The sequence below is a fragment of the Podospora bellae-mahoneyi genome (assembly GCF_035222275.1).
Source record: "Podospora bellae-mahoneyi strain CBS 112042 chromosome 1 map unlocalized CBS112042p_1.2, whole genome shotgun sequence".
Lineage (NCBI taxonomy): Eukaryota > Fungi > Ascomycota > Sordariomycetes > Sordariales > Podosporaceae > Podospora > Podospora bellae-mahoneyi.
The window spans coordinates 371,111-386,856 of record NW_026946360.1 but is presented as its reverse complement, the minus strand read 5'-3'; the positions used below and the strand labels follow the sequence as shown (position 1 = coordinate 386,856).

Below are 15,746 nucleotides of genomic sequence, written 5' to 3'. Positions count from 1 at the left end.
CACAGAAACACAAGATGCACCCAGCAGGCGTTGCCATCCTGGTGATTATTCTGCTTTTAATAGCAGCCGGGGTTGGATGGATTGTCTTATCACGAATTAGGGCGCAACGGTTAGGTGTATGTTTTGTGTGTTTCTCCAGCTTCAGTTGTGACCCGTCCATTGATAGCTTGTGTCTTATAGCTCCCACCACCCCCTTTGAGTTCCTACATACCCTTTCTTGGATCCTCGTCGTCCTCCTCGTACGGCCCAACTCCCGCACCAGGCGGCATCAAGGGATGGTTCAACGATAAATTGCGCCGGATCAAGCAGGCCCGCAACACCCGCACCGCGGCCGGCGCATACGAAGGCTCCTCCTCGTACAACGCAGGGTACTCCGGTGGAGGCGGCCAAGGCTTCAGATCACTTGATGACTCTGCCTGGGATGCCCGCGTGGGCGATTACAACCCCTATGAAGAAGAGCGGGAATTGGGACTCCGCCCTCCGCCAGGAGCTGCTACAGATGGGGAGGGATATCAGATGAATGTGCCCCGTGATCCTGAGGAGCAAGAAGAAAGAAGAGGAAGGTCGACCCAGCGTGAGCCTCAGCCTCAGCTGAAGCCAAATCCGTTTGGGGACGATGCCGAGCCGAGCAACATTTCGCTTAGAGGGGTGTCCCCGAGGCCGATGGCGGTTGAGACCAGTTTTGCGGCGAGGAAGCAGCAGCAAGGGCAACAGGGAAGGCAGCAGGAGGATAACAGCCCCACGGAGAGGAGATCCATTTTTCGGGAGAACATGTAAATGTGTTAAGGAGGAGAAATGGGGCCAGGGATGGAACTGTGAGAATTGTGGAAACGATCGAAGGAACAATCTGTCTCTTTATTCTCCGAGGGAGGTACAGTCCGAGTAATTGAATATGGATAAGGATGGGTTGGTAGGCACATCAAAGCATGGGGAGTTGGACGGCTGGCTGGTTGGCTTTTGTTCTCGTGATCCCCGTTGGTAGTTTGTATTCCTTTTCTTGTACTTATGGTTGTTAATGATCGAGTCTATGAGAATAGGCCCACGTGGTATCGGTATTGGACAGGAGCCGCATATCTGTGAGGTCTAAATTGCATCTCATGTATGATCACTTGGGCAACTCGCTCCGCCCATTGCCTTGCATTGCCCGAGGTTGTACATTTTTATGGTGGGAGCAGCTCGCTTTCTTTGTCTTGAACCAACCAACATGACTAACAGCAGGGTTCATTGGGTCTTGATCTAATGTTCAGATGCATCAATTGACGAGTGACCATTCCGCCTTTTTATCGACTTGAGCGGCCAAACCTCGAGTGGAGCCCCTGACATTGATGTTGGGGAAGCTTCCCCACCCCCGCAACCTCACCTCACATTACAACTCCAGGGGTCACTTGGATCTCAGCACACAAATAGGGGCACTTATTCAACCTATACAAAGCTCGTTCTCTTTAGTGAGTCCAAGTGCAAACACCTTCAAAATGGCAGACAGCATCAACCTCGCCGCCATCCATGACTCCCTCATCGCCATCGCCCGCCAGGCAGGCGAGATCATGCGCAATGCCACCGGCAAGGAACTCGAGACAGACGAGAAGATGAACGGTATTCAACCACTGGCAACTTACAGCACTATTCACGGTTTACTGACCCCGTCGTCTCAGCCGTCGACGTAGTCACGGAAACAGACAAGCGCATCGAGGACCTCGTCAACTCGATCCTCACAAAGGAATACCCCACCTTCTCCTTCGTCGGTGAGGAATCCTACGTAAAGGGGGTAACCAAGGTCACCGACGCGCCCACCTTCATCTGCGACCCGATCGACGGGACCCAAAACTTCATCCACGGTTTCCCGCTTGCTTGCATCTCGCTGGGGTTCACCCTGGGCAGGAAGCCCCAGGTGGGCGTGGTGTACAACCCCTTCTCTGATGTCTTGTTCTCTGCAATCAAGGGACAGGGTGCGTTCATGGTGGACAACTTTTCTTTGGCACCTGGTCAGGGGCAGGGGAAGCCGCAGCAATTGCCGCTGAGGCCTGGGAGGAAGCTGGGGAGTTTGGAGACGGCGTTGGTGGGGATCGAGTTCGGGAGTCAGAGGGACGGGCACAACTTTGACTTGAAGCTGGAGGTGTACAAGCAGCTGACGGCTTCCAAGGCGACGGGCGGTGCGATGGCTGGTGCAGTGAGGAGTATGGGGAGCGCGGCGCTGAATATTTGCTATACGGCGGCGGGGGTGATGGATGTTTACTGGGAAGGGGGCTGTTATGCTTGGGATGTGGCGGCTGGGTGGTGTATTCTTGAGGAAGCGGGCGGTAGGATGGCGGGCGGGAACCCGGGGGTGTGGGATCCGGCGGTGGATGACAGGAAGTATATTGCTGTTAGGCAAGGTGGGGAGGAGGAGCAGAAGAAGATTGTGGAGGAGTTTTGGGCGCTGATGAAGGGCAAGGAGATGGAGTACGAGCATTAGGTCGTGGTGGATGTTTGGAGAGAAAAGTTAAAAATGTCAAGTAATACCTACCTAGACAATGGCATTCTTGGTGTGGTGAAGATAATCAAGAAATTACCAGAGACGGAGATTCCGTTTTCAGAACAAGGAGGCATCAACGCCACCATTGCTCGCTTGGTGAGCCAACGGTTAGAGATGCGCGCGGCATTGTTTGACCGCACCTCACATTCCACTTGGATTTGGGGCTATCCGAGACAACAAAGAACCTTGATGACTTCCGCCCGTCTTGTAAAACATCAAATCTACAGCTGGCAGGCCCCCTGCCGATCACCAAGATGTCTAGAAATCACCACTGCAATGTCACATATATACTACCAACCGCCTGATGAGGCCATTCAAGAAGATTATGGCTCCGACGAGGGGCCAGCTAACCACGGCGAAGGCAAAGACTGGGACGAAACCGAGTTGGAACTGTGCGGTGCCATTCGTGAGAATTTGCGTTGCCTCTCGTTGCCCTCGAGCTGAAAAGTGCTGACTCGTCAAAGGAACAAACATCACCTCCCCGTGTGACCTCACTGGCGAAGTCCACCCTATCCTCAGCAACTGGATCCCAGCACCATCAATACCCAGCGACGATGGCCCCTCCGATGAGGTCCTCATCCCGGAACTCCACCAACCCCTGCTACTCGCCAGCCGCATCCTCGAGCGTGAGGCGTTGCCCTGGTTCTCAGACTTCTTCATAGAGGATATATTCTCCTCTTCCTACGCCGGCTATCTGCGCCCATTTGTCGAAAACGACCGGCAAAAGGACCAAGACAAAACCCCCTTGGTCATTGTCCGCCATCACAAAGCCCGTTGGGCCACACCTGCAATGCGCCAGTACTGGTGTCAGCTTGCTGCCGAGAAGCTTCGGAGTGAGGAGCTCACCAGCCGGGTTAGATGGAGTTTAGATGACAACATTGTACACACCAAACGGGCGTATGGATATACACCCCGGTATCCTCACACTCCGGGGGAAAAGCACAAGATCGACTTGCCTGACTTGATCATCGAGTATGACAAGCTAGCCAAGTTGAGGGGGGAAAAGGGGAGGACTCTGACGGTGCTGCTCATGAGGCCGTTCGCGAGGAGGTTGTATGACCTGAGGGTGATGGGGGGACGAGGTCGGGAGGAATATTGCAGGACGGCGTTTATGGCTGCTGTTACCATGCTTCATGAGTGAGTCGGGCCGGAGGGAGAGCCCAGATACAGTGAATACGTGCTGACGAAGAAGCAGACTTGCCCATGTCATTTACTGGCAGGACTTCCGGGCTATGAACAGACGGTTATACGAGCCGTTCTATGGGGGGGATCTAGAAATGGAACTGGGCGACAGTTTGATCGCGTCAATTTTTGGAGGTTGGACGCCGGTGTTAGTCAACTGGACTCCTGGGTGGCATTTCAACCCAACATTTCAAGACGGTATCGCATGGTGCCAGTGCTTGAACTGGGACTATCATACGAAGAGGCCGCGGTACAGGGCTCATTACTCCATACGCGTGGACTAGTGAGTTTCATATCCGATGACATGGTCAAGAGAGGAGATACTAAGTACTGTTATGTCATTAGCATCGCCGCTCTTTTTAACAGCCGCAGCTGGCAAACGCGGTCCGCAAAGGGTCTTGTTCGACCGTCGACGCTTCAGAAGGCCTGTATTAAACGCACCGAACTCGACCAAAGGATAGCCGACGAAGGTTTGCATGCTTCTGCTGCGATCAGTGACTTTGAAGAGGGAGAAAAGTGCTGTAAATGGAGGAGACCTCCGGCGACATTTTTCCGCGTTCCGGCCTACGCTGACGAAGTTTTTTCCGACGACGTCATCAGTCGAGTCTTTCATGGCTTGGAGCATCTCGGGCTCCTTCCACCTGAGCCAGAGGCTGTCGACATCTCAATGCCTTGGCAGTACCGAGAATCCTGATGCTCTACTAGCCTGCCAGGTAGGAGCATGCGAGAACGGGAGGCTTATAACGGGCTCCCATGTTGACACACGGGACGAAATCTAGCTAGACTTGCCCTGGCCATACCCGGCAGTCAGTCTCAGCTTGTGCTGCTCGGGTACAAGGAGCAGACGAGGCCGGTAGCTTCGTGAGTCCGGTGCTTGGGCACCGATGGGTACACTACGATCAGAGGTTACAGCGACCCTCCTTATCTCGGCATGTAGCTCAAGCGAAGCAAGCTTGATGCAGGTTTCCGTCATGGATAGATCAGTATCTAGTCGGAAATAAAAGCTCTTGCTTGCCATTTCTGCAAGTTCAGAAGCAAGGTGTTGCGGTGTTGTCTGTATCTTATCTGGGGGACATTGGTGTGACGTCTCTTCCATATGTCCAGTTGTTAGTTCGTGACTTCCTGCGTACCAAGTAGGACAGTCTGTACGTCCTCATAATGTTCACGATGAGTGAGTCGAAGGATCTGGCCGAGTTAAGCCCAGTGGATGCAAGCCGGCATACGGCATATGCAAAGGCTTAGGAGACAATGCGAGTCGATGTGACCTGCAGGAGAGGTGACGGGTTAGCAGGCAGAGAGCTAGGGTGCATCCGGCTTGCGAGGAGATGCAGGCCGATAAGGCTCTGGCTCGCCATTGCGCCTGGGCGAGAATTCGTCATACGAAGGGTTGTCTTGCAGCGTCACAGCACTGCAGTCGGAAGCCGCTTGCTTGGGTAGCTTGTGCCAATCCTCAGGGGTTCATAGTTGCTCACCGACAACTGTCCTGACAGCACGGCCACCGAAACAGTAGCCCGGTGTCGGTGCACGCTTAGGTTGCTTCAACGGGTGGTGGATGACACCCCAAGATTGGGACGAAAAAAAGGCCGGATGGCGTTGTCGCATTCTTCTAAGCGGCGTTAAGGAGGCCAAACAAACATTGGACCGAGTCACCGCTTCCCGCTGTCAACCTTGGCAACGTCGAAGCTGCCGAGTTGCGGCCGATAATAGATCGTCATCGAGATGACCCTAAGGAAGAGCATTCGTAACATGGACTGACTGGCTGTATGCAATGTAGTAATCAGGCTGTTGTGAGAGAATTTGGATTGTCGTGCGTGGCCCAGCGAGATAGACCGAGATAAGAACGTTATCAGATCACCAACTGATAAGGAAACGGACGACGGGCCGTGTCTCTCTCGACGAGCACCTAGGTAATGGATGCCCATCGGTTTATCACTGCAGCGAACTGATTTCTGACAAGAGAGCAAGCCCAAGAAGCCATGGTGTGTGTGATGCTGCTGCCAACCAATGCGAGGATTTCCATGATTCACAGAAATCGAGATTTTTGCAGGATTCAAGCGCACAAAGATTTTGATATCGGAGCGAGTTTCCTTGCGGTGGCCTGCCGCCGCTGCAGTGCTGCAGTGGAAGGGTTCCCCACAGTAGCTGAAAGCTTCTGATTGGCCAGAGCTCAACAACACCAGCATGTTCGACGCTAGGGCCAACCAACGGTTGTGGAGACAGCTTTCGGCTCACCTTTGTCCATCCCAGCAGATCAGCACAGGGTTCACAAGCTTGCTCAGTTTGCCTTCACCCACGGTCCGAGCTACCGACCATTCTCAGTCGATATTTTCCTGCGCAACCTCTTTTGGCTCGTTCCGTGTCTTTACCTTGCTCATTTTCTCCGATGGCTGGGTGAAGCACGCAACATGCACCGGAAGAGCTTCCGCGTTCGTTCTTCTGCGGTCTTGGCCTTGTTACTGCCGCTTGCAGAAAGGTGATCTTCGATATTCACCCCCCAGGGAAGACGCGGCAAGGTAGGATATTAGCTATCAACTGATAGTAGCCGGACCGTGTGTCTGGAACACTACAGCCATCATGGAATGTTCGACGCCTTGTCCCAGACGTATCAATGCGCCAAAGGGTCCATAATTTTTTCCCGCTCTTGGTTTCTTGCCATGTCAACAGCTTTCAGAAGACAGTGAGTGGGTTAGAGTTGCTCCCACTGATATATTACCACTCTTATGCTCGTTGTCGAGGTTTGCCACTTTTCTCTCTCTGTAGTCACTCTTCTACCTTCTTGTTCTCCGATACGAAGTTTACCCTAGTTTACAGGGTCCTTGCACGCAACTATCATTCTTAATCTCTCGGCTTGACAACCTCTCTTTTCCTGTCTCCTTGGCTTTGTGAAATTGCAAGCTTCACCAGCACACGATGACACTGAAGACACCGAGTCGCCGCGACCCGGAGAAGTTCCCTGCTTTTCAGCTGTTCATTCTCGGTGGGTTCATTTTCCGCCGCGTTTTGAGATGAGGCTTTCGAATATCTAACCTTTTTCTGTAGCAATTGTCCGCCTTGCCGAGCCAATTGCACTCACCTCGATTTTCCCTTATGCTTGGGCCTTGATCAAACGGTATCAGATTGGAAATGAAGAAGATGCTTCATTCTATGCTGGCCTCCTCATCTCGTCTTTCGCTCTTGCGGAGGCCTTGATGGGTATGTATTGGGGAGGGCTCTCGGACCGCATTGGGCGAAAGCCCGTGTTGTTACTGGGATGCGTGGGAACCATGTTTAGCATGATCATGGTGGGCTTTGCTTACAACATTTGGATCGCCTTGGCTGGGCGAGTCATCGGTGGGCTTTTGAACGGCAATATTGCTGTCATCCAGACCATGGTTGGCGAGCTGGTGACAAAGCCTGAGCACGAGCCGAAGGCATACTCTATCAGTACGTTATTTCGCAAGCTTTCTTGTTTCGAAATTTGCTGGGCTAACTAGTAACAGTGCCGTTTGTTTGGAGTGTCGGTACGATCATTGGACCCATGATAGGGGGTTTGTTTGCAGACCCCCACGAGTCGTACCCCCACCTATTTCCCACGGGCTCTCTCTTCCAGCGCTTCCCTTACCTCCTACCGAATCTTATTTGTGCTGCGCTTCTTCTTGTCAGCATCACGATGGGCTACTTCTTGCTGGAAGAGACACATCCCGACATGCAGCCGCGCATCTCCCTCCCCGACAACACGTTCCTCTCCGAGAATACCCCCCTGATCGAGACGTCAGACGCCATCAAGCGCCCGGCCGTTGACATGCGAGACGAAAACTATGGCACCATGCGGGATCGAGATATCAAGGAGCCAAAACACATCGAGAAGCAGCACACCAATATATTCTCCAAGAGAATTATGGCTGTCGTCGTCTCCCTCTCTATCTTCACCTACCATTCCATGACCTACGATCACCTTATGCCCATCTTCTTCGAGGACGACCGAGTTCCTATTCACGCCTTGTTTGGCACGGTCAACCCGCTCTACTCCCCCGGCGGCCTGGGCCTCTCTCTCCAGGCTGTCGGCATGATTCTTGCCGTTCAAGGCATCATCGCGTTGGTCGTTCAAGCCGTCATCTTTCCGCCACTGGCCGAGCGGATAGGTGTGCATAGGCTCTTCATCATCGTGACGGTTCTCCACCCGATCGCATACATGATTGTTCCCGGCCTTCTTTACGTCCCCGATCAGCTCCTCTACCCTGCCGTTTACTTCTGCCTCGGAGTCCGGAACTTCTTGTCGATTATTCTGTATCCCTTACTTCTTATCTTAATCAAGGAGGCCACACCCAGCCCGTCAGTGCTGGGCAAGGTCAACGGTCTTGCGGCAAGTGCTGGTGCCGCCTGCCGCATGATCGCACCACCCGTTGCCGGGTATCTTTATGCCATGGGGAAGAGGGTGGATTGCACAGCACTTGCCTGGTGGGGGAGTGCCCTTGTGGCTGTTTTTGGTGCGGTGCAGTGCTTCTCTGTAAAGAGATATCCAGCCCGGAAAACTGAGGAGGAGGAACGGTTTGAACCCTAGGTGGTGGGCAAAGCTTTTGATGCTAAAGTAATTGAGGGTGCTTATAATGGGGGATATTTTTCAGGGGGATAGTGATATGGATGGGCGGTGGGATAGAAAAGGGTCGGGATTTATAGAAGCGAGGCGAGGCGTTTGGTTTCTTTCTTGTTTTCTGTTCGTCACAGCGCTGCGCTCACGACGGTTATGATATCCGACGTCTGGCATAATATGGTGAGCATTGGGATTATATTATAGATGGAACTGTAGATATGGGTCACGAATATAGATTTCTGTTATTCTGTTCTCGAACTTGACACTCTGCTTGCTTGTGCCTTGGTCAGGGTCGTGTCAGGGTTGACGATGGTTCAAGGAGCTTCCCCGCTCGAGACGAACCCTAACCCCAAGGTTAATAATTTTTCCAACCTCACCATTGCCACTCCACCAGAGAGCGGGAAGAAACAAACCGATCTCGCGTTGGGCAAGAGAAGAAATACGTCCCTCAAAAATTTCTCTACCAACGGCTCGCTTATTTGGACATTTCTCTGTATAGCTTACGACTTTTGTCTACGGTTATTTGTCGACGGCCAACCCAACATACCCGTTTTAGCAGGACTGGCTGGTTTTCTCACTGGGTCGCAAATAGCTCAGTTTCAGTCTCTCACTTAGTCATCTCCAAAAAAATCCAAAAAAGGGAAAACCGCCCAAAATGGATAATCTCGCCAACGACACCAGAGACCTCAAGCTGGATGACAATAATGTCCCAATCGGCCCTGCCCCTCCCCCGGCAGGAGCCGACCTCTCCACCATGTTCCCCGGCCTGCCAGCCGGTTACAAGGTCAACACAGGCATGACGCTCGAGGAGACGATCGCCGACTTGAACAAACACCCGCTGTTCATGACCGAGCTGGACGACGCTGAAGAGAACGATGAGCTTGCCGCTTTGCAGTCTCTTGCCTATGACGGCACGCCTTTGGAAAACGGCCTCAACTTCAAGGAGCAGGGGAATGAGTGCTTCAAGGCTAAGAAGTGGGCTGATGCGAAGGAGTTTTACGGGAAGGGAGTCCAGATCTTGCAGGCGGAGGAGTTTAGACGGAGTAAGGGGATCAAGAAAAAGGTTCAGAAGCAGCAGGAGGTGGCGATGAGGAGCGAGGAGGAGCAGAAGGCTTTTGAGGAGAGGGAGAAGAAGAGGTTGGCGGAGAATGATGGGTCGGGGGTTGTCAAGGAGGATGAGAAGACAGCGACAAAAGAGGAGTATGAAGAGGTGGAGGATGACCCCGAAGAAACGCAAAAGGAGAGGACGCTGTTGGAGCAGTTGTACGTCAACCGCGCGGCTTGTCATTTGGAGCTGAAGAACTACCGGTCTTGCACGTTGGACTGCGCGGCTGCGCTGAGGCTGAATCCGAAGAACGTCAAGGCCTTTTACCGGTCTGCAAAGGCGCTGTTGGCGGTGAACAAGATCGTCGAGTCGGATGATGCTTGCGCGAGGGGGTTAGAGATTGACTCTTCGAACGCGGCGCTGCAGCAGCTGGCCAAGGAGATCATCGCCAAGAACGAGACAGTGACGGCGCACAAGAAGGCCGAGGAGAAAAGGGCGGCTGATGCCAGGAGAAAGGAGGTGCTGTTGAAAGCAGCACTGGAGGCTAGAAACATCAAGACGAGGTCGACCGGGAAGCCGCCTGACATGGAGGACGCGCATGTCCAGCTTGTTCCCGACCCGCTGGATCCCCAGAGTTCCCTTTCGGTGCCGACGATGCTGCTGTATCCTGCCGACTATGAGAGCGATTTCATCAAGGCGTTCAACGAGACAGAGAGCTTGGAGCAGCATTTTGGGTATGTGTTCCCTCTGCCATGGGACAGAGAAAACAAATACACGGCGAACAATGTCGAGTGCTACGTTGAGACAGTCAGTGGAGGGTTGGCAAAGGTGGGCAAGAAAGTATCACTGCTCAAAGTGTTGAGCAGTGGCAACGTGGAGATTGTGGATGATCTACTCAAGATTTTCGTGGTGCCCAAGGGGAGGGCAGAGGGCTGGGTGAAGGACTGGAAGGAGAAGAAGCTTGGGAGGAAGTAGGTGATACCCACTGATCGTGACATCAACAGGAGGCTGTAGTTGAGGGTTATGTACCCAAAAAGAAAGGCAATGCTCCAATATCATTATGCCACTAACTGAAGACTCTCGGGCACGCCCATCTGTAGCTATTCACCTACACCAGTTCAATCAACTACACGTCAGTGTTCATGACAAAACCCCTCGTTTCCAAGCCATTTCATGCTACAAACCGATGTTGTACTAGTCGATGTTCATCTTCTCGAAGTTCCATGCTCGTACATCTGCGTGAACTAAGAACTAATAAGCATCTGTTTCCACACAGAAGAGAACAACAAAACACAAAAAATGTCAAGAAAACCAAGAGAAACGGTTCTTATATAACACCCCAAAAGTCCCTCCTCTTCTCCTGGTTCTCGATCGCAGTCGCGGATTTTGGCGTTGGCATACTTTCTTCTTTATGCTCGACTTGGGGCTCCTCCTTATCCTCCATCTTCGTGTCATCAGATCGCAACTCTTGAGCCCTGGGCGAGGAAGAAAACTGATTGATCGCCATCCGTCGCTGTGTTCTCTGGAACCTCCTCATTTGCCTGCGGAGCTCCACGCACCGGGGCATCCCGCAGCGAACGAGGTGTGTGTGCCAGTTGAAGACCTCCCAGTTGCCGCATGCATCTTCGCCTGTGAGGGTAGAAGACGGAGATTAGTGATGAGCGATACGGAGGCCATGTTTTTGCGAAGAAACTTACAGGACTCATAGGACATCTCGACGAGGTGGCCACATCGCTTGTCGTGGCGTTCTTGGATTTCGCACATGTTGGGTGCTGCAGCTGCCGTTGGTGTTGGTGGAGCTTGCGGAAGCTCCGATGAGGCTGCGTGGCTGCGGACGCAGCTAACGGTCAAAGAATTCTCGGTGGTAATTGCTGTATATTTGAGTACACGCGCCAATTCCGTGTGACTTATTGAAGGTGTGGGATGAGAGGGCTTTGATGTCGTGGATTCGATGCAAGAGGTCCGTTCCACACGACAGGATGCGACAACGGAAGCTCAGGATTAAAGGTTTTTGTCTCAACCAGAGATATTATACCAAACGGTGGGGGCTTGCTTAAGGTTTCGAAACGGACAATTGGTGCCTCACACAGAAGAGACGATGGGAGTATGGAGACGCAAAATCCGGTCAACGCACCAGTTGAGGCCTGGGGTCAGTATTTCTGCCGAACGGTGCCGCGATACACGCCATGTCGCAGTGACATTCCAATAAATAGCAATCCTGTTAAAGCCATCCCAACTCTCGACGATAGTGTTTCCATCCCATACCCCAGTTGTTAAAAACAAGGTAGTTCAAGATGACGCATGGGGCGGCGCCACTAACACACGATGAAGCTTCCATCAGATACACTGATGACAATTGTAGGGATGGAAAAAACTGAAGGCTTCTTCTACCACATGAATTCCTCATTTTTCCAATGCACAAAGTGTCTGTGTTCGGTGGTTTGATGGCAATATCATGAAAATGGAGCGATGCCGGACTTGAGCAAGTTACCTTGGCAACGCCCCTTTTCCAGTTCGTGTTGACATGCCACGGCTTCCAACACCACCGCACAAAACTTGCCAGTCAACCCCAAAAATTCTAGAAGCGTATATCACAAACTGTTATAGGGCTTGAAGAGTCAAAAATAATCTCTTCAAATCACTGGCTGCCCTGCCAAGCAATTTTCAACCCGAAATTTGAGAGGGCGTTGGCTCTGTCGAGCAGCGGACAAGAAATTCTGGACGAATAACTTGTGCAGTTTCCTTACTTAGAGCTTGAGGCAGGAGCTTAGAGCTTGAAAAGACAAACTGCTCGTACCCTCAACATTTTCAGAGGTAAGTAAACACTCACCTCCATTCTTCTCTATCACTTCCTATTTCTACTTGTACAAGACACTAAACTCTGCATAACCCTACAAGATCCTGTCGTGAGACCCCAGCACCTGCATCTCACGTCTGTACAACCGATTAATCAACTCATCCCCCCATCTCACCCCACGTCCCCCCAACCATTCACTTCCATTCTTAACAACTGTAACCAAGTTCAAAATGTAACTCCAACCCGTTTGCAGTGACTCATCAGCATCGCATCAGAAACACAAAGTTCCATCATTCGTTCTGTGTGCCGAACTTCATTGGATATCGTTCTTCTGGGTTTTACCCTCCCCCGGCCCGGCCCGATGAGAAGAGTCAAGGTAAGGTACCTATGTGATGGGTTTCCAAACAGGTGTTCCACCGCAGTTAAACACCTACTCGCCTCATGTCAGGTCATGCACGTCATGGAATGTCGTTCAAGATTTTCCTTGTTCCTGCGTCTTGAGCCTCCAGTACAGCCTGATAGCTTGTTATGACGGTGACTATTCGCAGACCTAGGAGGGTGGTTGAATTGAATGTCCAAAAAGCAATATTCGTTCTACCTGATGTTTGTCACCTGCCAGAGAAAGAGAACGGATCGATTGTTTGTATGTTTGCTTTCGCTACTCGCTAGATAACCCCATCTAATTGGTATGGTCAAAAGAAGCACCCACCCACACTCACACACATACACACACACACATACACACCGGGCCAAAGTCCTCTTCGTGTTTGCCCGGCGGTGTCTAGCTTTTCGTTTTCTGTTCCTCACCCAAAAAAACTTCCCCAGCAGCAATGCCAAATATTCAAGAATTATGAAAACGAAGGAAAGAAAACAAGAAAAGACCGATAAGCATAGCCATGAACTCAGGTAACATATGCAAAGAACAAGCAGTAACATTCCAATATCAATGCTCGCCAACTGCCTTGTGAATAAAACCCCCCAAACCGAAGCGCCTCCTTTTTCTTTTCTTGTCCCATTGCCTCCAAACACCAGGAATTTCCCTCAACCCTTTGCTCATACCATGAAATCCATACCCGACAAAACCAGCCCGAGACCTGGCTTCCCAAATCCCACCCACGTGGCAGGTGGTGTTGGCTATTTAGGTAACAATGAAATAGTGACATGTGGAAGATGAGAATGAAGTGGATAATGACTTGAGCAAAACCCCAGGAATACTGGCAGTGTAGCGTAAAATGAACATCGAGAGCAGCAGCCAAATTTCATCACATCAGCTCAGAACCCTCCTCCTCTTTGACCCTCCCCTGCGCCTTGGACTTACATCGTCGTTGCAATCATCATTGTCTTCGTCGTCGGCGTCAGAGGAGGAGAACACGGACCTGGTGGCCAGTGAATTGGGTGTGGAAGTCACATTGGCGTCGCCAGCATGTGGAGATGACGGTGTGCTGGCGTGCTCCATCTTCAAATCAGCATCCTCGCTCCATACCCTTGTCTGGCCGCCGCTGCTGCACGTAGGACTGCCGATAGTCGTTACCAGGCTGCTGGAAATAGTATTGCTCTCGCCTTTTGGTCCCACACCTGAACTCTCCGGAATGGCATCATCTTGTCTCTGCTCTCGCTCCTGTTTCTCCTCCTGCTTGCCCGTTTTTTCGCAAAGTCGCATCAGTGTTAGCGCAGCATCCTCCTCCGAAGCCGGCCTAACTGGTTGCATACTCGGGCTTAGGGATCGCGAGGCGGGAGGAAGACCACGGAGTTTGGGGTAAGGACTAATATCCGGCCTTTGGTCAGTTGCGGGCATGGAGTGACTGCTTGTAGGCCGCTCGATCTGATCAAATATCCGTTTATTCGCACCAAGGCTTTGATAGAGACTTCGAATGGGTGGTAGCGTATGCGCGGGACGCTCGTATGGTCGTGCAGTAGTATTTTGAATGGTGGGGGACCGTACGGCGCGTTGAGGGTATGGTGATGGAATACGTGGAACTGCCGAGAGCCAGGGATTGGCTCGAGATCCGTAGGACTTGTCTTCAATGTTGTTCCTTGTCCATGGTTGCGGATATTGATGGTGTTGATGCTGCGGGCGACGCTGCTCCCGTTCAGTAGATGGATCAGAGCGATACGATGGATACGGCCGTGGAAGGTTTACTGGAGTCCATCTTGTTGGAGTGTTCATTGGTGGTGGACGGATACCAGTCCCATATCCGCCGGGCATGAACTCGGTGAGTGTATTACGACTGTAGATATCAGGCGATCCAGCATAGAATTCGTGGTCTGCGTTACTATGCGGACTCAAAGGCATCGGTCGATCGTAGTCTATCCGATTGCTGTAGGGCTCGGCGGCCAGCCGGGGCGGTCGTGGACATGGTCGAGGACTGACGCTGCGAGACATGCGTGGACTGAGTAGAGGGCCACTGCGTGGTGTTGGAAGATGTAGCAGTCGCCTTGCCTCCAGCCTAGCTTTGGCAATGATGTCGGGATCGATGACCATGTGTTTGTAGCCGGGCATACCTTCCCGAATGCACTCCGAGGGGAAACTTGGGCCGAATAGGGGAATCAGGGCACCTGCAATCTGGTAACAGAATGTTGCACAGACAGCCTTGGCACAGGAGTATGGCATCCAGTAGCCTGCGACATGCATTAGCATATCTATCGTAGGTAATCTCTCGTGCATAGCATACCTTGGGCGATAATAGATCCCCCAGTGATGCTGTGCGTAATGTCCTTGAGCCCCGGGTTCTGGTTGAGCATTTTCGCAGGAGTAGTCTAATGTAATCAGCAAATTTCCCTCCTCATCCAGGACCGAGCACCGGAACAAACAAACCTTCCCGTATTCAAGACACTTGAAGAATGGAGTCATGCGCACGAGGCCAACATTGTAATCCCACATGACGGTGTAAGTGTTGTCTGATCGAAGGCGACTGTCCCTGGGAAGTCTAAAAGAGTACTCGAAAACTGTCAAAGTCAGTACAGGTATCCCGCGATGCAGTCCGGACTTCTTGTTGGTTTACCTTCGAAGCTTTCTCGCCCGGTCTTCTGATAGAAGTCTTTCTTTTGGCTGTGGTAAGGAATCCGGCGGCAGTTGCTCTGAATCTCCCGCAGATCTGACACATGGAACCTGTGGACCTCGTGGAGCGAGGCTGCATCTAGATCCTCGAACGGTGGATAGTTCACCATGCCTCTGACTGCATGTCGAGCTGGTCTGGGATCGTCTTGCATGTTTGCTGTCCTGGTCCCCGGCCTGTCGGGTGATGGTCCTGATGTAAAGGCGACAGCTGGACGAGCTGAAGGTGAAGCGAATTGACTAGGTCGAGAACTTGGCAACGGAGCCCGAGGAGGCTCCGGGTTAAGAAGAGAGGCTACTGATACCATGGCGGTGATATGTTGTGGAGATGTCTCGCGTGACTCGCTCGCTACCACTGCAACTCTTGGGGAGAGAGATGGGAGGGGTAATAAGGGTGGCAGGCCTAGCGACTGGAGGGGACACAATCACCAAGTCAGACAGTGCTTGCGTCTGTGGCTGAGAGAGACTTGATGTTGGAAACCCATTCCCTTTCAGGCTACAAACAACAAAGCCCACGCAGAGCACCCTCGCAAGCTGGGAAGCCTGTAAATACTCCTTGAGGCTCGCACACAGCAACAAGGAGCT

At 52.1% G+C, this 15,746-nt stretch overlaps 7 protein-coding genes across 7 annotated transcripts; 5 read left to right on the top strand and 2 right to left on the bottom strand.

Moving 5' to 3' along the window:
- Nucleotides 1-14: 14 nt before the first annotated feature.
- QC761_122680 (uncharacterized protein) lies at nucleotides 15-777 on the top strand (the record flags this gene model as incomplete). The annotated part of the gene is made up of 2 exons (XM_062875531.1): nucleotides 15-116; nucleotides 181-777. The coding sequence occupies 2 exons, from the start codon at nucleotides 15-17 to the stop codon at nucleotides 775-777; spliced, it is 699 nt and encodes a 232-aa protein (XP_062736096.1).
- A 548-nt stretch (nucleotides 778-1,325) lies between these two features.
- Nucleotides 1,326-2,452, top strand: QC761_122670 (uncharacterized protein; the record flags this gene model as incomplete). Its single annotated transcript, XM_062875530.1, has 2 exons — nucleotides 1,326-1,593; nucleotides 1,653-2,452. 2 exons carry the CDS (start codon nucleotides 1,326-1,328, stop codon nucleotides 2,450-2,452), a joined length of 1,068 nt encoding a protein of 355 aa, XP_062736095.1.
- Nucleotides 2,453-2,485: 33 nt separating this feature from the next.
- QC761_122665 (uncharacterized protein) lies at nucleotides 2,486-5,613 on the top strand (the record flags this gene model as incomplete). The annotated part of the gene is made up of 3 exons (XM_062875529.1): nucleotides 2,486-2,918; nucleotides 2,977-3,649; nucleotides 3,708-5,613. 3 exons carry the CDS (start codon nucleotides 2,486-2,488, stop codon nucleotides 3,976-3,978), a joined length of 1,377 nt encoding a protein of 458 aa, XP_062736094.1. The 3' UTR covers nucleotides 3,979-5,613.
- Nucleotides 5,614-5,786: 173 nt separating this feature from the next.
- QC761_122660 (uncharacterized protein) lies at nucleotides 5,787-8,522 on the top strand. Its single transcript, XM_062875528.1, has 3 exons — nucleotides 5,787-6,671; nucleotides 6,734-7,117; nucleotides 7,174-8,522. The coding sequence occupies exons 1-3, from the start codon at nucleotides 6,605-6,607 to the stop codon at nucleotides 8,232-8,234; spliced, it is 1,512 nt and encodes a 503-aa protein (XP_062736093.1). The 5' UTR covers nucleotides 5,787-6,604; the 3' UTR covers nucleotides 8,235-8,522.
- Nucleotides 8,523-8,919: 397 nt separating this feature from the next.
- Nucleotides 8,920-10,284, top strand: CNS1 (HSP70/90 co-chaperone; the record flags this gene model as incomplete). The annotated part of the gene is made up of 1 exon (XM_062875527.1): nucleotides 8,920-10,284. One exon carries the CDS (start codon nucleotides 8,920-8,922, stop codon nucleotides 10,282-10,284), a length of 1,365 nt encoding a protein of 454 aa, XP_062736092.1.
- Nucleotides 10,285-10,330: 46 nt separating this feature from the next.
- QC761_0025950 (uncharacterized protein) lies at nucleotides 10,331-11,530 on the bottom strand. The gene is made up of 2 exons (XM_062872167.1): nucleotides 11,007-11,530; nucleotides 10,331-10,938 (listed from the first exon to the last, which is right to left on the bottom strand). Exons 1-2 carry the CDS (start codon nucleotides 11,071-11,073, stop codon nucleotides 10,637-10,639), a joined length of 369 nt encoding a protein of 122 aa, XP_062736091.1. The 5' UTR covers nucleotides 11,074-11,530; the 3' UTR covers nucleotides 10,331-10,636.
- A 1,191-nt stretch (nucleotides 11,531-12,721) lies between these two features.
- On the bottom strand, nucleotides 12,722-15,469 carry QC761_122640 (uncharacterized protein; the record flags this gene model as incomplete). The annotated part of the gene is made up of 4 exons (XM_062875526.1): nucleotides 12,722-14,725; nucleotides 14,779-14,863; nucleotides 14,922-15,052; nucleotides 15,109-15,469. The coding sequence occupies 4 exons, from the start codon at nucleotides 15,467-15,469 to the stop codon at nucleotides 13,374-13,376; spliced, it is 1,929 nt and encodes a 642-aa protein (XP_062736090.1). The 3' UTR covers nucleotides 12,722-13,373.
- Nucleotides 15,470-15,746: the final 277 nt, after the last annotated feature.